General features: G+C 35.4%; 1 protein-coding gene across 14 annotated transcripts in view; it reads right to left on the bottom strand.

Annotated features, from left to right (window-relative positions):
• Nucleotides 1–24,704, bottom strand: part of Birc6 (baculoviral IAP repeat containing 6) — a 189,582-nt gene that overhangs the window by 96,687 nt on the left and 68,191 nt on the right. For 2 of the 14 annotated variants that reach the window (XM_075955200.1, XM_075955201.1), the window contains exons 13-31: nucleotides 24,495–24,626; nucleotides 23,906–24,037; nucleotides 21,027–21,205; nucleotides 19,508–19,641; nucleotides 18,524–18,685; nucleotides 18,297–18,428; nucleotides 17,719–17,816; nucleotides 16,102–16,249; nucleotides 14,346–14,479; nucleotides 13,496–13,642; nucleotides 9,025–9,212; nucleotides 7,964–8,287; nucleotides 7,456–7,555; nucleotides 5,078–5,292; nucleotides 4,717–4,925; nucleotides 3,935–4,281; nucleotides 2,886–3,105; nucleotides 2,213–2,346; nucleotides 1,097–1,234 (exon numbers count right to left, since the gene is read on the bottom strand). In XM_075955200.1, coding sequence (XP_075811315.1) covers nucleotides 1,097–1,234; nucleotides 2,213–2,346; nucleotides 2,886–3,105; nucleotides 3,935–4,281; nucleotides 4,717–4,925; nucleotides 5,078–5,292; nucleotides 7,456–7,555; nucleotides 7,964–8,287; nucleotides 9,025–9,212; nucleotides 13,496–13,642; nucleotides 14,346–14,479; nucleotides 16,102–16,249; nucleotides 17,719–17,816; nucleotides 18,297–18,428; nucleotides 18,524–18,685; nucleotides 19,508–19,641; nucleotides 21,027–21,205; nucleotides 23,906–24,037; nucleotides 24,495–24,626 — 3,273 coding nt within the window. The remainder of the gene's footprint in view (nucleotides 1–1,096; nucleotides 1,235–2,212; nucleotides 2,347–2,885; nucleotides 3,106–3,934; nucleotides 4,282–4,716; nucleotides 4,926–5,077; nucleotides 5,293–7,455; nucleotides 7,556–7,963; nucleotides 8,288–9,024; nucleotides 9,213–13,495; nucleotides 13,643–14,345; nucleotides 14,480–16,101; nucleotides 16,250–17,718; nucleotides 17,817–18,296; nucleotides 18,429–18,523; nucleotides 18,686–19,507; nucleotides 19,642–21,026; nucleotides 21,206–23,905; nucleotides 24,038–24,494; nucleotides 24,627–24,704) is intronic. The other 12 variants (XM_075955189.1, XM_075955188.1, XM_075955190.1 and 9 more) reach the window with 12 other exon arrangements.

The raw sequence follows: 24,704 nt of genomic DNA, 5'->3' as shown, positions 1-24,704 counted from the left end.
TAATAAAGTCTTAGTTCAAATTTTTCAAACCCTGCAATGTCCTCTCACCATTACTTCTCTCTAATACTAAACAATAAAAATAAAAATTAAGACTTAACAATACAACTTACAGTGTCCAAATTTAAATTGTAGTTATATTTAACTTAATGCTATTGTTTACTCCTTTAACCTATAACTGAGGAAATGGATTGATTCATACACACATGCACATTTTTTATATAAAACAATAAATCCTTACATCTGAGAATTCATTCACCTTCTCAGAGATATTCATATGTTACAATGGACAGAACTTTTATAAGTTCTATTCTGCTGTATATACACGAGGTTCAGATGCCTAAAATCTTTTATCAAACTCATTGTTAATTATAAAAGATGCAATAATTCACTTGATGTTTGGTTTCCCCATATTTTGTAAACTATTTTGTGCTCCAAACCTACTAAAAAATGAATGATAACCTTCAGAATTTCCAAATATAAATATGAAAGACAATTGTAGCTAATTAAAAGAACTGAACTAAAACATATGGCTATTATGAAAAAAGGCATGCTATATTAAATAAAATTTTAATGGGGGGCAATGGAAAAAAGATATGCAATTAAAATGCAATTTGGCCATACATTGGTGGTGCACACATTTAATCCCAGAGCTCAGGAAGCAGGGAAAGGCAGATCTCTGGGTGTTCGAGGTGAGTCTGGTCTACAAAGCAAGTTCTAAGACAGCCAAAGCTGCTACAAAAAGAAACCTAGTCTCAGAGTGGAGGTATGGGGGGTCATGACCTCAAATATAAACAAAAAATTTTAAATCCCCACAAATTCCCTTGTCATAAATTCACATCTACTTAGGTTACTATATAGTAAAAAAAAAAGTACATGTGGGGGTGAAATATATGGATGTATTAAGTAGAATTCACATCCAGACAAAGGAGTTTGTCCACAAAATATAAATTCTATCTTTCACAGATTCCTAAAGAAAATTAACTCATATTTTACATAAGTTACATACATCTCGTATCTCCAGGCCAAAAGCAAGATCAGGAACAAATGTGGAGTCACTGAAAATCCCCACCAACACATTATTATAAACTTCTGGTACCTGTCAGAAACCTCTCCCTGTCTTTACCATTCAAAGGTTTCTTTGCAGCTGCTGCTTCATCTTCAACAGTGGCCACATAATCCAGTAACCTAGACACCAGCATAACAACCCAACTGATCATGGGAATATCTAAGACTCCTACAAAGAAACGAGAGGGAGAGATTGAAGTAAATGTGAGTCCTAAGGAGAACTGAGAAAACATCTTATAAATCAAGAACACACTAAACACCAAAATAATAATATACCTTAAACTAGACATTCATGGTCACAAACAGTAGAAAAATTAATCTAATAAGGGACAGGATACAAAACAAGGTATAGGATGCATGAGAAACTAAAATAAAATGTGTACCACACCTTATAATTCATAGTAAAAAATTATATTCTATACTTATTTCGTGTTCGAATGAAACCTATCATTGGTCAGAAGAAGAATGTGCTTTAATGCTTCAATATATAAGGATGTTTGGTTTGATTTTTATTATGATAGTATAGAAAAAAATTACAAAAATTGCAAAGTTTATCATTTAGGAGGCAGAGGCAAGTGTAAGTCTATAGGTTCATACAGTCTGATGACAGAACAGACAGATCTACATAATAAAATCCTGTCCATAAAAAACAAATAAAAAACCAGCTGGATGGGAAGGTGCACAACTTTAATCCCAGCTAGAGAAAGATCTCTGAGTTCAAGGCCACCAGTCAGGGCAACAAAGTAAGACCCTGTCTCAAAAACCAAACTCTTTCTCTCCTCCCCCCAATAAATAAACAAATTAACTTACTAAAAAAAAAATCCAAACTTACACCCTCAATAATGAATTGAAAAGAATTATATGGGCTGGATGGTGGTGGTACAAGCCTTTAATCCCAGCACTTGGGAGGCAGCCTAGTCTAAAAAGGGGGTTTCCAGGACAGTCATGGCTGTTACACAGAGAAACCCTATTTCCAGAAACTAAAAACAAACAAAAATCTATATGGCAGTCGATCACAAGAAAGCTGTTCATGCTAAAAAGCCAACATCCCAATAAATGTGCTGCAATAACTAGTAAAGCAGTACATCAGAAATATTTTTTACAAACTAGTAACTGTAAATATTAGGATAGTCACTTGATATAATACCTTCTGTCCTTCTGTGCATGGTTAACTCTGGCTGAAGAGGTGACAATAAATTATCCAAGAGATTAAGTAAGCTTTCCAATACTCCACTGTTACTAAGTGATCGCTGACCAATGCAGGATAATAACATAAAGACCCTAAAAACAGATACAAAGAAAAGGACCAGTCAGTATCAACTTAACTGTTCTGCTTAATATTTAAAAAAAAAAATAGATCACATGATAATTATAAAAAGTGTTGGGTTCTTAAAAGCTAATTTCAGAGTTAGTAGGAAAGATTTCTATCAAGATAAAAGATGTAAAATGAGGTTCTTTTCTAGTTATTGGTTATATTTCCTAATCTACAGCTAAGAAATCAGACACTTATCAAAGAACAAACTCTACCAGAGCCTCAAAAAACACATTTAATACAGAAGGCATAGCATCTTATAGAAAACTCATGCTCAGACCTATAAAATCCCATAGATTGATTCAGAAAATCTAAGAGGATGAACAAACTGTAGCATATATTATGTTATATAATATACACTATAGTTCACGTCATTCATTTATTTTCAAAACCATGAGAAGACCTATTTTATATTTTCCCCATATTTACTATCCATGTAAAAAATTACACACTCTAATGATGTAGAAGTAAATACCATTTACAATAATCACCAATATCTGAAACCCACCTATCTTGCGGAAAGATGAGAAGCTGCTCTGAATTATACAGTTCCTGAAGAACGTTAGAAAGAAACTGGCCCCACCATCTCTCACCACCACACAGCTGAACAAGGAGAAGGCCAGTATGCAACCGTATCTTTGGAGTGCCACTGATGCACAAGTGTTTAAAGAGTTCTTCACAGGCCTGGGCGTGAAAGGTACTCTGCAAAACTGCAGGAACAGAATGCCCTGTTATAAGAAAGAAACAAATAAAACGACTTATCTAAATGTATGGTGTTGGTTCAACACCAGTACACCTATATACACTTACCCCAGCAACTAGTAGACAATAACATTCTATTTACTTTGTGACTATATACCCCATTTATATAAAATTTAGTTGTAAAATATTTAGCAGTAGATATTTAGAAGAGATAACACATACATTAATTGTGTTTATTATTTATGTGGTTAGGTTTATCAAATTACCTTCAAGATAAAGTAGGCAAAAATTAGAAAAAGACCACGTATCTTAAGAGGGAGAACGAAAACATGAATGAGTGACGCAAACATAGTTCATGACTAAAAAACAGTAATGTATTATTAGGTCACTATACTACTTTTATGCAATGCTTAATATTTTGCCACTCACATGTTGATGTACACAGCAATACAACACACATAAGAAATTAATAAAAATTCTCTTAAGAAATATTAGAGTAAAGGAAATGACGATGAAGTCCATGGAAAAACACTTATTAACCATGTGGCAAGCTCTAGGTTTAATCCATTACATGGTTAACAACAAGAAAACTCTTTAAGAAGAAAATGAAATGTGTAAATCTACAGAAATTTCATAAATATATTAAACAGGATGTCAAAGTAAAAATGTCTAGAAAGTAGAAGCCAACAAAGAGCACTTGCCTAACATGTATGAACTATCTATTCAATTCCCAGCACCCCACAACTCAATTTAAAAAGAAAAAAATCTCAGAAAGTTAATAGCATGTATCTAAAACATAAAACAGAGACACCGAATTATTTCCAGTCTCGATAAGTCACTGAGCTAAATACAAACCATTGGAAGAGTGAAGGAGGCTGAGCAAGGTGTCCAGTAAGTATCTGACAATGGTGCGTAACTGCTCTGTGGACGATGTCTGAATCAAGTCTTCTGGAACTGACGTTTCGCTCAATGTCTTCCGACTTGCACCTATGGCTACTTTGAGCCTCTGTACTGCATTATGAGCCAGATTTAGTTGAAGCTGTAGCTGAATACAATCTTGATAAGCAGAAAAAACTCTACTGTCTTCCTCAACTGCTTTGTCTGGTTTTCGCAAAAAGTACTGTGCATTATTCGCACTGTTGAGAGGAGGAAGATCAATACTCTGCAAAAGAGCTTCCAGACGATGACAGGCTAAGTTATATCTATGAATAAAAATAAATTAACAGTGATTCCTTTAGTCTTCTGTATCTACACATTAAAAAACACATTTCTTAAAGTATGTTAAAAACTACTATGACGAATTATTGCTGGGCCAGATACTGTGGAAAACACCTTAAATCTTCATACCGAACGGGAAAAGTGGGTAACAATCTGTGGCCAGAGGACAGCCTGGTCTGGTCCACACAGTCACAACTACTAACCCCAGAACTAGAAATAGAGACCTTGTCTTAAATAAAACAAAACATCAAAACTACTGTTCACAAATATTAATGATACCAATTAGCTAAGAATATTCTCATACTTTCAATCCTGCTGTAACGTATACGTTCATCCTCCTTTTGCTTTTAACTATGTAGAGAAAGAAAACATTCCTTGGTAGAAATAATTTAATAATATCTGAGCTATTCTCTACTAACCTGCACTGTATATCTTCTTGCAACGCAACCATCATTGCTAAATGCTGGTCAATTTCTGGCTGATTAGCAGATTCTCCTTCACCTCTTAGAGGATCATGCATCAACTTCAGTTCACTTTCCCAAGGCAAGATATAGGTATGCCCATAGTAAAATCCTAAAGGGATCTTTGCTCTGGCATTTGTGCTTCCATAACGTCCAATAACAGTTATCTGAAATGAAGAGTTGAAAATAATCATACACATATATGATATGATTTTTAACAAATCTGAGCTTTGTATTTCAAAAAATACACATTTGCTTATTTGGCCATATGCTAAGAAAAGCGGAAAACATACACATTTACTTTAATGAAGTTCTTTACCTTCATGAATCTGCACACAGGTGGTGGTATTAAGTCATGAAGAATTAGTGAATGGGTACTTATATCAGTTGCTACTACCAAACGCCTTCCATCCACTTCTTCTCCTAATGTCCATATGTCAATTGATAAGGAAGCCAAGTCCCCACAGGTGGGAATAAGTACATCTGTCAATAGTATAGGTCTCCCAAAATCCAGGGTCACAAATCTCCTTGCTCCTATGAAGGAAAAAAGAAGCAAGTGATCCACAAAACAAAGGATAAAATAACCAAATTATATACTCAAAAACAGATTAAAGATTGTTTTTAAAAAATCAAGTTATTAAACTATAAATAAGTAGAAAACTTATTCATAAATTCTCTAATTGCTTAGTATATAAGACTCAAGATTTGATCCCTCACCAAAAAATCTGCTAGAGTTTTAAAGGCCTGACACCAACAATTTTAAGACTGTTAATACAAAAGCAGTCAACTATATAAATATAGCCTTACATTTATTTCAAACATTATAGTTTAACAATTAAATCAGTGAATATATTCAAAGGTACACGTATAAAGTACCAATCTGTCTTTTATTCAGAGACTGAAGACTTTTTGTCTTAATTTCCATGTCAAGATACATATGTAACTTCGTTTGTGAGAGTCCTGTTAACATCTGGAGCAAGAGTCTAACATATGATGTTTAATATGTAGTAAAGCACAGATGAAATTACAAAGTAACAATACTAAAATTCATAATGAAAATTCATATTAAAAAATATAAAGCAGCCGGCAGTGGGAGCACACGCCTTTAATCCAGCACTTGGGAGGCAGAGGCAGGTAGATTTCTGTGAGTTCAAAGCTGGCCTGGTCTACAGAACAAATTCAGGACAGGACAAAGCTGCACAGAAAAACCCAGTCTTGAAAACAACAAAAAATAAAATGTGCCTTGTCGATTTAAAAAGAGCACATACTGCTCTTTCAGGAGCCATATTTGATCCCAGTACCCACATCAGGCTACTTTCTCACAACCAATTCTATCTAACTCTGGTTCCAGGGAGATCCAACTCCTTTGCCTCTATGGGCATGAGTCCTTGTGCACAAAAACAGACAAGACAGTCATGCATGCACACATGCACACATACATATCCATTCACAAATTCATGCTGACACACATACTTGCACATTCACAAATGAAAAACAAAGCTTTAAAAACAGCCTAAAGAAGATGGGCAATGGTGGTGTACACCTTTAATCCCAGTACTCGGGAGGTAGAGTCAGGCAGATATCTGTGAGTTCTAGACCAGTCTCATCTAGAGATCTAGAGAGCTACCTCCAATTCCAGGACAGCCCCAAAGCTATTGCACACACACACACACACACAAAAAAAAAAACCCTGTCTCAAAAAACAAAAATTCTGCCAAAAGAAAGACCTCCAGAAGATACAGCAAATTCCAGTAGCTGCTCCAGAATGAATACACTGTCTTTCTAGGTTAGAACTCTATCAGAAATTTGGGAACAGATTTGTATTTCTGGTCTTATACACAATAGAAACAAAAGCCATTACTGAAATGAAATTCAAATCAGTAATAATACCATAATTCTTTCTCATTAATATGAGAAGCAGGTTAGCAATTTCTACCACCTACACTCTGCAGAGGAAAAAAAACAAAAATAATGTATAGGAATAGTGCTGGTTTTGACAAAGCTGTGTTAGGAGAAAAAAAGGCAATTTCCAATTTCCCAAATAATAAATAAAATTATAGTCCACTTCCTCACAGGGCTCGTAGGATCCAACTGTGTCCATGGGTTAAAACCAAACTACAGTATAAATAACTGTTCACATACAGAGCAACAAATTTTCTCTCTACATGCTATCAGGAACAATACTGCTATCAATTAATAATTAAATGGGTAAAAAATACCAAGAGACTTTTATAAGCTTTAAATTCTCTCTTCTAAAGCAAATAAGATTCAATTGCTAACATAAAGAAATTTTGCAGCTGCTTCAATATAGAACTAAAAGTTAGTAGAATTAAAAGATAAAAAGCAGCTAAAGTTTACTTGAAAATATGCATACTCCCACACCGATCAGAGATTTCTGAAATACTGTATGTAACAAATGTAGATATAATGTTAGTTTTGGAATATTGCCTCACAGCTTATTATAATGGTAACTAACAACTACAGTTTAAGCAGACTAATTGTATCATTCATATATTAATAAGCAAGATAGAAAGATTTCATTTTACAATGGAATTAGCCAATCTATACAACTTGTACCTTCTGTGGTTCTTATACTTGGTAAACTACACTTGACAGCAAATGTGATTTACTTACTATAAATCATAAAAGGGCCAAAAGACTAGGAAAGAAAAGTAATTTTAGAAATGCAAAGATTACCTGAATGCATTCGTTCTATAATGATGGATTGATGAGGTGGAGGCTGAAGAAAATGTGAGGCATGAGAAATTGCAAGGGCCAGACCAGAACCAAGTGGATTCTAAAAAAGAAAACAATATAACTAACTGTACTGATACTATTCTTGCTCTAAAAACCCGTATAACCATGACATTAAACTAACAAGTCCCTTCCTGATACACATTTTGACAAATTTTCTTTAAAAAAAAAAAAAAAAGCCAGCCTGGTCTACAAGAGCTAGTTCCAGGACAGGCCCCAAAGCTACAGATATACTCTTGTCTTGGATGAGAGAAAAAGGAGAGGAGGGGAGGAGAGGGGAGGGGAGGGGAGGGGAGGGGAGGGGAGGGGAGGGGAGGGGAGGGGAGGGGAGGGGAGGGGAGGAAGCCGGATGTGCTTAGTTGACATTTTAAACATTTAGCTTCCAAAGATAAAATTTATTTAAAAATATAAGAATTTGTGTAAGCTAACATTTATTTGAAACATCATTTACCATTCTAGACTTGGTGGAATTTTTGTTATGTGCAGCAAGATTCACTGCTGGAGGATCAATGACTGAGCCTGGAAAAAGCTGTGCAAGTTCAGCATTAATCACAACAGAAACTGCTTCATTGGGGGGAGTCAAAGGTGGAGTCATGAAAAGTGGTGTTGTTTTTGGAGTAGGTGGAATAACATCAGATGGATGGATGAAAAATCCAGGGGCAGCGATAGGGTTGGAAGGCACAGAGTTGTGAACAGGGCCTGCTGCTGATGCTGCTGATGCTGCTGCAGCTGCTGCAGCTGTTGTCTGGTGCAACTTGGCTTCCAGCTTTGCTTTCTGTAAAAGAAACAAAAGCAACACCTATAGAAGAATCCTGACTACCTAAGTTGTGAAGAACACTCTATAGTTATATAAAAAAGTTAGACAAGATAACAAAATTCTAGTTACGTAAAGATAAAACTGGACTCAACAACACATGAAGTACTGCCTCAGTAGGATATGTCTTGAAATACTGTCTTATTAGGGAACTAAAATTTGATTAAAAGATGAAAACCAAGCAGAACACTTAAATGTAAAGAAAAAACCAAGTTATGCTATAAATGAACCAAAAATGGATTCAATGATAATTTATCTGATATAACTTCTCATGAGGAATTTGTACAGGCTGCACTTAGTCAGGAGTTAAATCTATAAACCATGTTATTATTGTTGTTATACTTAGAAGCAAATTAATGTAATTGATCTTTATAATGTCCTACATTCACTATTTCATGAAAACAGTAACCATTAACTTTACAATGTTTCTCCAGGAGTGTTTAAATATAAAATAAAATTAATTTTAAGACTGAACAAAAAGTATCATTTTCTCTTAATCATGTATTAAATAAAATGCATTCATGTAATTTTAATACATCCAAATATATCACAAAGACTTTACCTCAATTTTTTGTTGAAAACGATTAACTCAGATTGGACAATCTACTTCCTTTATGAAAATAATGGTCATTTTTACAGTACTTTTCAGCTTTTGAAGTTTAGAGACAGCATGAACAAAGAGCCAAATAGTCTCCAACCTGTTGCTGAAGCTTCAAAAGCTGCTGCTGTTTCTCTTGCAGCACCTGTAGCTGTTGCTCGGCTGAAGCCATTGCATGAGAGAGAGACTGCAAAGCTACCTGGGCTGCTGAACTCAGGGCTGTCGAGGCTTCCCCAACTGTCCCAGATGATAGTCCACCTACTGCAGGAGTAACCCCGAAGGAACTCACTGGCATAAGACAAGGGAAAAACAAACAAAGACACCAGGATGAAGAAAAGACTCACAGAGGTACATGGTGAAAGTACATAATTTGACATTAAAGCTATATTAAACTTAATTAAAACTATATTTAAACTTTAAAAATAAGAAAGGCCGGGCAGTGGTGGCGCACGCCTTTAATCCCAGCACTCGGGAGGCAGAGGCAGGCGGATCTCTGTGAGTTCGAGGCCAGCCTGGTCTACAGAGTTAGTTCCAGGGCCGGCACCAAAGCTACAGAGAAACCCTGTCTCGAAAAAACAAAAAACAAACAAACAAAAAAAACAAACAAACAAAATAAAAATAAGAAAGGCTTAGATTTTATTCAGTGTCAAGACACTTGCCTAAAAGGCTCAGAGAACTGAATACAATCACCACTATTACCATATACATACGAACACTGCAATGTGGTGTTACTAATACTGATACTCAAGTTCTAAGAGGGTCCTGGAACAAATTCCAAATCAAACTTTTGAGTCACTTATTTTTCACAAGTTCACAAGTATTTCTGGTACAGAAAAAATCTGCACATGATCAAAAAAATCAAATAATCTTATATAACATGAACATAAAATGTAACAGTATCATTAGTTTTCTTATACACTGAAAACCCTCTCTTAGTCTTGAAAAAACACCCTACTTAGTGGGGTGTGATACACACACCTACAATCCGATTCAAACAGAGCAGGGCAACATAATGAGATTCACTGCAAGAATCATGTCAAATTTTGCCAGGCGATGGTGACGCATGCCCTTAATCTCAGGATTCTAGAGGCAGAGGCAGGAAGAGCTCCAAGAGTTCAAGGTAGCCTGAGTGAGTGCCAGGAAAGTCAAGAGAAAACCTGTCTCAAAAATAGAAAGAGAGAGAGAGAGAGAGAGAGAGAGAGAGAGAGAGAGAGAGAGAGAGAGAGAGAGAGAGAGAGAGAAAAAACAAAGCAAAGAAGGGAGGGAAAAAAGGATGACAATAAAATTTAAGGATATTAATTGAACAGAAGAAAGATGCTTAATTCCTCTTTTAAACAAAACATATTTCTTGTTTGGTCTGCATGTATGTCTGTGCACCAGATGTGTGCCTGGTATTACAGAGGTCAGTAGAGTCTACAGAAGCAGATATAAAGACAACATGTATGTATACTAGACTGAATCTTGAATCTTCACAAAAGCAACAACTGCTCTCAAATGCTGAACCATCTCCCAACCTTCATCTCCATATTTTAATCTGTAGACTAGACAAGAGATAAAGACTGAAGAGAATGTTTTAAGTCCTGGCCTTATTAATTTTGCTATAAGAGAATATGCATACAACCTTATTTTCTATTTCCAGCTCAAATGGAACTTCAAACGGAGAAAAATACATTTTATACACAGTCAAATCTAACCCAAATTACTTATTTACAAACATTCTCACCAGTAAAAGCAAAATTTGACATGAATTTTATATGTAGCTCATCAATATAGTATAAATGAACACTTTTTCCATTCAATACTTATATATTTTGAAAATCTGATGTAAAAGCTTAATTTTATAACTTATTCTACCACGTTAACATAATATAAAAGGTCAGTCTAATACAGTTAATATTTTAATATTTGTATTATTACAGGCCTTTACTAAAAAGATCCAATGGAAAAGAGTAACTATTATAAAGACAGTATACTTTGTATATATCACTAAATGGTGCTCTTTTTTATTTGGTTTTTTCAAAACAAGAGTATTTCTATGCAGGTTGAGAAGTCCTGAGACGGCTCTGTAGATCACACTAGCCTCCATCTCAGAGATCCACCTGTCTCTGCCACCTGAGTGATGGGATTAAAGTGTGTCATGCCCTGTGCCTAACTGAAATCCATAATAAATTACAACACTTAACAGATTATTAGATACATGAGGTAAATGTCATGACTCCAATCCTCTGATGATTAAACAACGATACAGTAGCTAAGCTCACAGTAAAGAACTGGGTATGGAACCCAAGCCAAAATAAACATGCATCTTATCTACACTCACTAAATCAATAAAACAGTAGAGCTAATTAAGCAGAATACTACTGTATTATTATGTATATGAGATAGTGTTATAATCTCATTTATAGATAATGAATCTAAAGTGAGGAAGCAGTACTCAATCAATTTCTAAAAGTGGGGAACATAACAAAAGCTATCTATGTCAAAAAATAAACATAGTACGTGTAGACACTACCTATTATAAGGGGGAAAAAGAAATGATTCCATTGCTTGCTTCGCAAGAGGGGATAACCAAAGATACAAAGAATAATTTTTCAGACATAATATTTAAGTTTTTTTGGAGCTTGATTTGTATATGTATGAGTATTTTACCAAAATATATGAGTATACATACCATGAGTGTTCCTAGTACCAATGAAAGCTAAAGTGATGTCAGATACCCCAGAACTAAAGTTACAGGTGGCAGTGAACCATCCTGAAGGTGCTGGAAACCAAACATGGGTACTCCTCACCCTGAAGGTGCTGAAAACCAAACATGGGTACTCCTCTGCAGGAGCAGCCAGGGCTCTTTACCCCCTGAACTACCACAATTACCCCCAATACTTTTACATTTTTTAATGTCTTCAAAACATTAATGATTCAAACACAAATTTTCTTAAAACTAAAAGTATTGGTTCCTAATCTTATGACAGGTTCCAGGAGAAGATCATGGCTCCCATGTTAAAAGTTTTCTGTAAGCTTTATGAAAAGACTACAGTGTAAGAAAACAAAGCAATCTTGACATTACCAAAACTTCCATTCATATATATGTATTTTAAATCTGAAGTGTCATCTTCATACATAAACTAAACTTTATTTCCACAATAAAAATGTACAAAGCAAAATTTGAAGGAAAACATACTTAAAATTAACTGATAAATTCTTTTAAAACTGTCCTTTCCATATTCAAATCCAGGATTATAAACTGAATTCTCCTATTGTTGGTAGTTTTTTTTTTAATACTATTGATATTTTTTTATAATCTGTTTCTTTGACAGGACTAGGAACTTAATCCAGATTTTTTGTTTTGGTTTGTTTGTTTGTTTTTTGAGACAAGGTTTCTCTGTGTAGCTTTGGTGCCTGTTCTGAAACTAGCTCTTGTAGACCAGGCTGGCCACGAATTCAGATTCACCTGCCTCTGCCTCCTGAGTGCTGAAATTAAAGGCGTGCAGCACTACCGCCAAGCTTTAATCCAGATTCTTAAGCACACTTGGCAAGTGTTCTACCACTGAGCTACACTAGGCCTTTAAGATTAAGGAAGAGTTTGAAGTGGCAATGGCTTAAGTAAGATTACTAGTAAAGTCAGTTCAAGAAAGATACTATCCAAATCCTTCTGCAAAGGAAATACAGACTTAAGCCAAAATACAAATATTCTTTATTTGTTGTTTTTGTTTTTGAAGATAGGATTTCTCTGTGTAGCCCTGGCTGTACTGGAACTCACTCTGTAGAACATGCTGGCTTCGAACTCACAGAGTTCCACCTGCCTCTGTGTACAAGTGCTAAGATTAAATGTGTGTACCACTACCACCAGATTAAAATACAAATATTCTTTATTATAAAATTTGTAATTCTTTTTGCCGAAATAAACATACATTAATCCTAAAACGTTGGGGGGGGGGGCACAGAAAAAATTTAAATAGCAAGCATCTGCATGACTTACAGGCATAATTGTTACGTGTGGAAGTTGCTTATCTAATCAATACCAACACATACTTACCACAATCATACAGTGTTCATCACTGCAACACTTCCAAGACCTCACTAAGACAAGCTCTTGTTATAAAGCCCAGGCTGGATTCAGTATTCCAGTGATTATAGCCAGGTAAAACACAACTGAAACTACCATTAATTTAAGTATAACAAGAAACATCAGGATATCAAAATTATAAACTAGCTATCATCTGACTGCTGAAGATGGATATGGAAATATTTATCTACCTTACTCTTCTGTTTTCATTCTGGTTGATATTTCCCATAATAAAAAGTTCCTAGAAATGTATGCACATATAAAAATAAACGGTTTTAAGGAAGTACATTACTGGAAATGGAAAAATCATGTACTGACCTTGAATGCAAAAACTATTCATGGTATTCCCGCCAAACATCCATATCTCTCTCTCTCTCTCTCTCTCTCTCTCTCCTTCTACTTACCATTCAGAAGATCTAAAATTTACATATGTAAGTTTGGATTTAAATAGCTTCATATCATTCTTGCACATTACGACACAAAGAATGTAATAAAAGAAGGTATATACCAGTAAACGTACTTGCATCATCCCTTTCTATTCTGGTTCCATCACTAGTTGACACGCAAGTAAAGTGCAGGGGTTCAACCTCTAAAAGTCCAGTAAGAGATGTGAAACTTCCCTCAGCAGCTGTGCAACTACTGACTTTTCCATTTCCTAGTGCAGAAAGGAAAACCTCATAATGCAAGAAGATAATCTATACAAGGCATGAAGTAACAATAATCATGACTACTATACCAAAAATGTATAAACATCACACACTACTTTAACAAAAGGGACATTAAGAAAAATCTATAAACAAAGATACTAGTTCCTTCATATAAAAGCAGGGCTGAATAAAAGTTGGTAGGAATTCACAGTAAAAGAAACTTACAGCATGTATCAAACTGAATCTCTTAAGCAGTAAAAGTCCAGTGAAATAATTGCAACAACAACAAGAAAAACAATCAAATTGGACCATGAGTTGCTTTAAATTTTGAAAACAACTTTTTTTGTGTTTTAATATTTGCAAATTTCACTATAAAGTATCTTTAGTATGCACTTCTGAAATACTCAAAATTTTGAAACTTTTTTGACCACTAACATGATGGACAAAAGTTTCAGTTTTGGATTTTCAAATTACATATATTCAAAGTTGTTTTTTATTTTTGAGAAGAGGGACAAAGAAATTAATACATTACATCAAATGGTTTTAATAGTTCTTAGACATTATGGCTAAACTCTTTAAAAAAAACTTTAGTATTCTGAAGACAAAAGAGAGTAGCTACAATAAAGAGATGGTAAGTTAAACTTAGTATCTAACATTAAGCCAGATGAATAAAATACAGAACTATTTGTGTTCTATAAAAGAGGTCGGTACCTGAAAGAACATCCGATAAATCAATTTCATCTGACTGGACACCAATGCTGCTATTGTATACATTTTTACAAGAAGAGCCACTCATCTCCAAGTCAAAAAGGACTGGATCAAATGGGGAGCTGTATAATCCATATCTGATAAATGAAATAATGCAGTAAATAATTTACTTCTCGGCCATTTAATTAACAAAATACCTGTTTTGTTTCAAAAGCAGTTTGACTAAAAGGGGCAACAAATTCACTCAATACCAGAGAAAACTACATTCAAAAACACTGTCCAGAAGCCAATAAACAAGATTGAAAGAAACTGGTGCCAAGGCAACAAGACTGCTGTCTATGCCTGAGGTAAGGAAGGGAAAAAACCAAAAAAGAAACCACTGCTTTCTCCCATTCCCTCACTACAATGACAAGAGATAATAAAAACTTTAAGAAAAATTTCATGAAAATCAGGATTTATAACTAAACATACTAGAAAAGCAGTGGTCTAAATAAAGAAATTGCCCAACTTAAAAGCTGAAAACCATGGGCTAGAAAAATGACTTGGTGGTTGAGTGCACTTGCGGCTGCTACAGAAGACCAAGGCTTGGTTCCCAGCACCTGTATGGTGTAACGCTAGGTCCAGGTTATGTGCCACCCTCTTCTGACATCCACAGGAACCAGTTATGCACACTGTGAACATATGTACACTCAGGCAAAACACTCGCACATATAAAGTAAAATCTAAAATTTTTCTTTAAAAGATGAAGACCAGGAAAAATTGTAAATCCAAACTTTAAGTTATTTCACTACAGGAAGATTTAAAGAATTTCAGGTAAAAGTAACAAGTGATTTACATAATTATACCTATAAAGTTGTACCATTAATAAATTATATTACATGCCTCTTGCATTAGCAAAGCAAAGCATCTTTGTTAAATATAGGGCTGAAAAGATAGCTTAACAGTTAAGCACACTGGCTGTCCTTCCAGAGAACTTGGGATTGATACCCAGCACACAAATGGCAGTTCACAACCATCTGTAACTCCAGTTGCAGGGGATCCAACTCACTTTTCTAGTCTCCATAACACTGCATGCATGTAGTACACAGACACAACATGCAGGCAAAAGAAAACAAAACAAAAAACAAAAACAAACAAACAAGAAAATATACAACTTTAAAAAATATAATTAGCCCTCTGAATAAACACCATGAAATGTTACTAATGGCTGAAGGGAATAGTGGCAGAGAAAACATGAGACTAGTCACATTTAGAAGAATATTTTGCACATCATAAATAAACTTTTTAAGGTAAAACACTGTTTCAAGTGTACCTAGCATGACGCTTTGAAAGAAAATGGTCCCCAAAGAGAGCAGCACTATTGAGAGGTATGGCCTTGTTAGAGGGTGAGCTTTGAGATTTCCGACGCTCAAGCTATGCCCAGTTTCAAAGTTTAATTCCTGCTGCTTATGGATCAAGATGTAAAACTCTCAGCTCCTTCTCTAGCACCATGTCTGCCTGCACAATGCTATGCCTCCCACCATGATGATAGTGGAACAAACTTCTGAACTGTTAGCCAATCCCATTAAATGTTTTCCTTTATAAGAGTTGCTGCGGTCATGGTGTCTTGATGGAGGAAGGTCATTGGTTAATTAATAAAAAAAACCGCCGTTCCGTTCATCACTACAATGTCTCTTCACAGCAATGAAAACTCCAACTAAGACCCCTAGCAATTAGCAGTTCTGTGTGCACTGTTCATAATTTAAGATGTTAAACTAACCTTGTTTGAAGTAGCGCCTCCAGTGGTGTCAGCCTGTCCTGCAACTGTCTGGACACAGCAGTGAGTAAAGCTGCACAAGCCGTACTGCACCCAGCCAAGTCTTCATCCTTAACGTAATTTAGCAGTACAAAATACCAATAGACAGAACCTAGAAACAACAACAGAATCAAGCCTTTTGCTCCTTCTCCACCATATAGAACTTCAATTTACATATTTATAAATTCAGCTACCTATATTAGAAAGATAGCTCCTTGTTCTGGAAAGATAATCTTTAACAATTTAGGAAGAAAGAACAAAAAAAATTCTAGAACACTAATAATATAAACAGCATCCTGAGGAAAAGTCTTAGATTAAGAATTTCAGGACTGGTAAAATGATTCAGCAGGTATGGGCACTTGTCCCACAAGCCTGATAGTTAGCTTAATCCCCTAAATAAACACTGTAAGAATGCCCTTAAGCCTCCATGTATGCAGTGTGGCATTCACACCATCCCATCCACAAATACAGAAATATTTTCCTAAGAAATCTAAAACATTTTTCAGAAGGTATATTTAATCAAACTTTTGTTAAGAGTACATTAATATGCTGGGCATGGTGGAGTATATCTTTAATCCGAACACGTGCGCGCACAAAAGAACACATACAAAGTCTCTTTTACTTTTTTTACTTTATGCATGTATTATTGGGGGGGGGGACAGCTTTGCAAATCCCTTTCTGATAACTACACTTATTGTTAGAAAGTATTTCTATAGAATCCTCACTGGGCCCTTTAGGGGAACTCAGTTTGCCACAGTCACTTGCAATAATATAATATATACACACATGCAATGGCAGCTCAACTATTTTATTTATCTATGACATCTCCATAGAATTTTTTGGCATTGCAGTTGTGACACATGATCTACAGTCAGTAAACGACTGAACAATTCAATAATTTTAATGTTGAAGAAAAAACTGTGTCAAGATGACTTGAAACTACCTGTGTCTCTTATCTACTGATGGTAATTATTATTTTTTAAATTACATTTATTTACTGTGTGTAAATGTATGTGCTTGTGGATACAAATGCCACAGCACAAGTGAAGAGGTCCGAATATGTGTACAGGGAGTTGGTCCCCCATCCCAAGGTGGGTTTCAGGGACAGAGCTCATCCTGAATTACAGACTCAACTCACCTGTCCTTCCTATTATTAAACAGAAAGTTTATGCAAAAAGAACCACAGTTACTAACCCCTCAAGAAATACATACAGGGCTGGTAAATTGGTTTAGTTAGTATAGACCTAATTCCAAACTCTAAGAACACATCTTTAAAAATAGGCATGATGGCATGCTGGGGAGATGCAGAGAGGAGGCTCACTGAAATCCACAGGACACCCAACTTAGTCTAATAGTAAGGCTGGAGGCCAATGAGGGACTAAAGAAAGATTCTAAAGGAAGACAGACAACATTTAAGAGAAATTATACCTGAGAATCTGATGCCCCCAAATGCACCTATACTCATAAGTAGACCTATACACAAACACAAGCACACACAATACCAAAGTATGTACTAATTACATGTACTAATTACATTATTCAGTATAACTACTTGTTATTAAAGTAAGTTTACATACATACCACCAGTTGCTGCTGCTGGCAAAAAGCACATATTATCAAGTAAAGCCTTCAACAGAACAGATCCAAATCCAGGCTGACAGGGGTCACATTTGCCATTACTGGAAAATCGTTTATTAAAAAAGAAAAATATTAAACACATTTTTTTATGATTTAAATTCAACCATAAACTTGGCATAATACTTGAAAATTTAAAAAAAAGAAGTCAAGTAACCAAGAGGTTTGTTTTTTCCCCCAAGTTAGACGACTACAGTTACTAAAAGAAGGGCTAATAAGCAGGTATTATTCCTCTTAAATACTTCCTAGACAGTTAGGTGATGTTAGAGGACTTAGCAAGACAAGGAATAAGGTGGTGAACAATCAAGCAGTAAGAGTGGGGAAGGGCACCACTCAAATTCTCACAATTACAGTTATTAAAGTCAGCAGATTTATTTAACATTGCATTTTACACCAAAGACCCCAAATTCTTCTTTAGTAACTGTTCAAAACTTACTCATGGATTAGATGAGAATTAAATCACATCATAGACCCCAAACCATAGGCACAATTAAAAGTATGCTTTGAAATAAAAACATACCAACCTAATGCACAAGGCTAGAAATCGGGCACATTTATGGGCTATACTTCGTCCTGCCTCGAAGAAGCAAACACGTACAATGTCTGAAAGACATTTTCGTGTTTTTGAAAGTAGGCATTCATTTCCCTCCTTTGAGCTGCAAAATAAGAGCAAACACACAGACTCATTTGGTCTCTGAATCTTAGCAGTCAAGGGATAGGTATTAAGGTAAGCAAAATCCTAATTATTAACCTGCCAGGTCCATTTGAATGGACTCCAGCTAACCAGCAGAGAGCATCCAAAACAAGACTCTGAGCGTGTTCTGTGACTTGCCCGTCATCTGATCTTCTACAAAGAGTATTAAGAAGTTTCTCATGGAATTCTGAAAACTGTAACATGGCACAACGCTGAACCCTAAAAAGAGATATACAGTATATTTATTCCAGTGAAAACAATCAGACTACTGCTATACAACATAAAGGGTTATACAGTGACTCATTTAAAATAATAAATATCAGCTGGGTGGTGGTGATGCATGCCTTTCCTTAACCCTAACACTTGGGGAGGCAGAGGCTGGAGAATCTCTGTCAGTCCAAGGCCAGCCTGGTCGACAAAGTGAGTTCCAGGACAGCCAGAGATATTAAAAAAAAAACAAAAAAACCCTATTTCAAAAAACAAAAACAACAACAATAATAAAAAATTAAATTTTCAGGATTAGGTAGTTCAGTAGCAGAGGACTTGCCAGCATTATTAAGGACATAGGTTCAAAGCAAAAGAGGAGAATAAAAGGATAAAAAGGCTTTTAAAATAGTCTTATGTGAAATACAGAATTCATAGGGTGTTTTAAAGAAAAACAAACTTACAATGTGATCTAACAGAGTGTAGCTAAGACCTCAAATCATGCTTCTTAAATTTCTTACCTATTCCTCATACACAGTAAGTAATACAATGACCAGAAATAAATTACTGAGCACAATTAAAAATATCCCCAGAGACTGTAATTTACTTAGAGAATGGGAAAGCAAGCAAATACTTCTGGGTGAAAGACATTCAATCATGTGTTTATTTGTATTTTATTGTTATAATACTAGAATCTCCACATGTGGTGAGGCATACCTTAAATCCAAGGAGGTAGGAGTTGGAGGCAGGAGAATCAGTTCAATGTCAGCCAAGAAGTACCTGAGACTTGAAACAACAAACAGAAAAAAGAATAGTAGACTAATGAAATGTGATTACCTTTCCTTAGAAATTGAAGTTTTCTTAAATCTCCGAATGGTGACAGAGACTTCTTGAAGTAAGTCACAGCCCCGGAGATTTTCAGACTTACGAGTGCTTCCTGCATTTTCATTTTTAACATTAGATGATTTTTCCTAAACATACAAAATGAAATAATTTAAGATAAATGAAACTAAAAATATAAAATAAAAATAGATTCTAAATAACAAAAAAATGCATTCTAGATTAAACTGGTAAATGCCTATTTTCCCACAAAATTTTAACAGGAAAAATATAGTCAAGATTTTAAAAGCCCAACAAGCAAAAATTATACATCCAAAACTTCGAGTCTAGTCCCCAGCTACAAAAATACAGAATTATTTGGACTATCTCAGAGTTACTTTGAGGATTAACTCTAATAAAGTCCTTGAAAAACTAGAAGGCCTATGCAAATCCAAAGTGATAAGGGTGTTACTAATAATATTGTTAATGTTTCTAAACAATAATAATAGTAAAAAATGTTGGTAATATTACTTTAAAAGTGTGTTACTTTTGTTTAAGTTGCATTTGCTTAACTCTGTAAAGCTGTGATAATTTAACTGTCTTGAACATCTGAAGGTCTAATAAATATCTGAATGGCCAATAGTGAGGCAAGAGAAAGGATAAGCGGGACTGGCGGGCAGAAAAAATATACAGGAGAGAACTGGGAGATGGGGTTCAGAGTAGGATCTCAAGAAGAAGCAGGACATCAGGGACCCACCACCCAGCAACACAGCAATCCATGGAGAAAGAGTAAGAGTTAGAGAAGTAAAAGAACAGGAAAAACACAAAGACCAAAGGGTAGACGGGATAATGTAAGTTAAGAAAAGCAGGCACAAAATACGCCAAGCTAAGGCCAGACATTTATAAATTAGAATAAGACTCTGTGTGTGATTTATTTGGGAGCTGGATGGTGGGACCCCCAAAAGAGTCCAAAGAGTATAACATCATATTACTACAAAGAAATAACTCCCAAGTATAGGAAAATCCACATTCAGACAAGTATGAAGAAAATTAGCCATGAAGATCAAGGCTGTCTCTAAAATTATTTAGCAGCAGCCTTCTCAAAAGGTCATATAAACAATAAAGCCCTGAGTTTAGAGGGAATACTTCTAAAAATACTTCCTATTGAATGAGCATAGTTTATAAAAGCTAAATTATTAGCTGGGTGGTGGTGGCATGTGCCATTAATCCCAGTTCTCAGGAGGGAGAGGCAGGCCTGGTCTACAGAGCTAGTTCCAGGTCAGCCAAAGCTATGCAAAAAAACCCACTCTGGAAAAACAAAAACAAAAACAAAAAAAAAGGAAAAAAATAATAGCTAAATTATTTATCCAAAGTTAATTCAAAACATGTTTCTTGATTATAATTATACATTTTTTGATTTCAAGGCAGAGAAAAATTACCAAAAGACCGAGCAGCAAACAAACCATTAAACAAGATAAGCAGGCCTTCCAACAAATCTCAGCCATAGCATTGTCCTGTTCAAATATAGGATTCATACCTTGCCTGCTGCAACCTTTGCCAAGAGAGAAGCAAGTGAGTAGCCCTTGTGACCCTGGTGTTTCAGAGATGGAAGTCTCACAACAGGACGCATGCTACCGCTACACATCTCATCTGTTCCTCTTTCATTAACTGCTTTGACATGAATTAAAAATGAGCGGTATTTCCCTCCTGCCATACCTGAAGGAGTGGAGAGATAAAGAACTTATTGCCAAAAAGTAAGCTTTTTCATCATTATAGAGCAAGGTAAATACTAAATTTACAAAAAGAAAAATATACAAAGCCAGAAATTCCAATTTATACTTTCTGATTACATAATGTAACAATTTCAACACGCTAGCAAAATAAATAAAGCTTTATAAGAGTCTAAGAGAGAAAATTGTGCCAGATATTGGCAGTACACGCCTTAAGTCACAGCACTCAGAAAACAAAGATCTCTGTGAATTCAAGGACAGCCAGGGCTGTTACACATAGAAACCCTGACTTCAAAAATAGAAAACAAGAAAAAAAAAGTTGACTATAAATATCATTTCACATTATCTATTCCAATGAGAAAATTTTTGACTATAGAAATCATTTGGCTTATGTTGTTCTAGTGACATTATTTATTTTAATGGTAGAATTTTGTATAGAAAACACAAACAAAAGTAAATTGTTTATAGGGGAGAGGACTACTGTCAACAAATGACTATGGTAGAATGTGGTCTAAGATCGATCTAGCCATCTTTAATTCATTTTTTACATGCACTACTGTTTCGCCTGCGTGTATTCCTGGAACTGGAGTTATAGAAAGTTGTGACTTGTCAACTGGGTGCTGGGAATTGTAACTTGGTCTTCTGGAAGAACAACCAATGCTCTTAACCAGTAAGCCCTATCTCCAGCCTTAGTGTTTTTAAAATTATTTTCATCTTTTAGTTATGTGTAAGTGTGTGTCTGAGTTATGTCCTTATGCAAGTGAGTTCAGTGCCTTTGGAAGACAGGTGTTTAAAGTCGTGTAAATGGAACTGTATTGAACTCAAGTCTCTTAACCACTGAGCCACCTCTTGAACCCTTATCTAAATTTCGTATGTCCATACATATATGTATGTAAAAACAGACACAAACCATTTTAATCGTTATAGTTAAAAATCAATGGCATACTTTAGCTCTGAGCAGTGGTAGTGTTCACCTTTAATCCCAGCACTTGGGAGACAGAGACAGGTGGATTTCTGTGAGTTCAAGGCTAGCAAGTCCCAAGATCAGAGCTACAGAGAGAAACCCTGTCTCAAAAAACAAACAACAACAGCAAAAAAAAAAAAAAAAAAAAAAAAAAAAAAACCAGAAAGAGAGGGAGAGAGAAGGGGAGAAAAGTAGGTAGGTTGGTTTTCTGAAAGAAAAGAAACAGTTTTGCTTTAACAACCAGGTTTTGGGTAGTAACTGCCCTTTTAAGGCATGTGATAAATACCTTCTTGTGGTTCAGTTCTTTCTCATATAAAATAGTACCTACACCTTTGAGTTAACTAAAACTCTTGTACGAAAGAAAGAACTCAACAGTTACTAACCTTATAATGCAGTCTCATAGATCCCATCTATAATGTAAAATATCCTCAAATAAATATACCTAACAAACCATCAAACTGATGCTATACTACATACTAAATCTTTTAATAGCATCAATAAATACCACTATTTTCCACATTTCTGCATGCTTCTAAGTGCCCTGGTACTGCTATACTCTACTGTACAGTCTACTGGAATCTGACATGACTCTCCACCTCAATCCTCCTTCTTCAAGCTTTCCTTTGACACAGCTCATAGTTTTACTCTCCTGTTAAAATTTTACAATCACAGTTCTATAATTTTAAAGATCATGAGGGCCAGGTATGGTAGTGCAGACCTTTAATTCTAGCACTCTGGAGGCAAATGGAGCTCTGATTTCCAGTCCAGCCTGATCTACATAATGAGTATCAGGATAGTCAGGGCTACATAGAGATCCTGCCTCAAAAAAGGAAGGAAGGAAGGAAGGAAGGAAGGAAGGAAGGAAGGAAGGAAGGAAGGAAGGAAGGAAGGAAGGAAGGAAGGAAGGAAGGAAGGAAGGATTGATTGTGGGATCATAGAGATGAGAGAAGAAAAAAAAATACTGCCAAACACTGTCTTTGCTGAGACATGAAATGTAACGTGTCCCCATTTAGTCTAACCACTTTTTCTTTACAATGCTCATTTATACTCTAAATAATACAACAGATTTGATTTTTTTGTACAACTACCTTCCAGAATGAACCCAAAAACATCATAGGATCTCACATCTTTTATGAACAAATGACATATAGTCATGAAGTACAATGAAACTTGTATATACAGAACTTACCTTTCTCTGGGGGTGTATGTTTCAAAACCACCCACTGGGTGATGCTGAACCCTATATACACCATGTACTTTCCTAAAACACAAAACTGCAAAGAAGCTAAGTAACCCTATCTCACAGACACATCAAGACCCCCAAAACCTAGAATCAAAGTTTCACATAAATAGGTACTTATGATAGCTGATAACCTCAAACATAGGAGGCTAGAAGTTTGGTGGGGGTTTTTTTTGTTTTTTTTTTATTTATTTACTTAATATATATATATATATATACAATATTCTGCCTGCATGTATCCCTGTGGGCCAGAAGAGGACACCAGATCTCATTATAGATGGTTATGAGCCACCATGTGGTTGCTGGTAATTGAACTCTGGAAGAGCAGCCAGTACTCTTACCCTGAGCCATCTCTCCAGCCCCAAGACTAGAAGTTTTAATTAAAGTTATGAACAAAACGACATTTTTGTGATCAATTTTCAAAGCATCTTTTTATTATTCTGGTATTATTCATTCTGCTTTTATAAAATAAGTTACTTTACCTTTAACAAGTTTGGGGCTTGTCAATGTCAACATCCCAGCATGACCTGATAGATCAAGACCACTAGCAAGCCATACTGGGCCACACAGAATGTCTTCTTTATGATCCTCTAAAAACGGACATAACCTAAGACCTAAAGAGAAAAATACATATTTTTTCTTTCAGTGTATTATTGGAAATCCAATAAAGATATACACATCCCATTTACATGATACCACCACACAAAATACAATACATAAAACGTGTTCAAACAAAATCATCATCATGCTAAGGAAGTATAATCAATCATATATGTTATGTGTTGTTTACCACTCTCATTTTATATTTCACCTTAATTTTCAAGACAGAATCTACAGAATCATGACTTGATTCAAATCACAAGGTATTAAGTAGAACGCAAGTATTAGTGCAGCTATATTTCAAAGATGAACTGAAAGTTACAGCACATTGCCAAAGCAGAATATAGGTTACTTTTTAATCATATTCTTAAAACCAAGCTCTTGCAAGCCACAAGGAAGTCTTTCCCAAGAGAATGCATTAAGACCACTACTCCTTTACTGCAGGGACAACAGCTCTGTGGTTGAACTCACACTGTGACTCCTCTACATCCATGTGCTGCATTTCTTCATTCATATCAACCAGAGACGGGTTCCCATTTTGTTCCACTTCAATGTTAAGAGCTGGAGACAAAGGAAAGGTGATCTGCCTATCTACTGCTGTTTCTAGAGGATAAAAATATTAGTAAACTTAATTTTGCTTAGTATCAGTAATTTTGTGTCTAAAAATCTAAAACCTTCTGC

Source organism: Microtus pennsylvanicus, chromosome 21, assembly GCF_037038515.1.
Source record: "Microtus pennsylvanicus isolate mMicPen1 chromosome 21, mMicPen1.hap1, whole genome shotgun sequence".
NCBI lineage: Eukaryota > Metazoa > Chordata > Mammalia > Rodentia > Cricetidae > Microtus > Microtus pennsylvanicus.
Note: the sequence above shows the minus strand (reverse complement) of the source record. Positions and strands in the feature narration are given on the sequence as shown.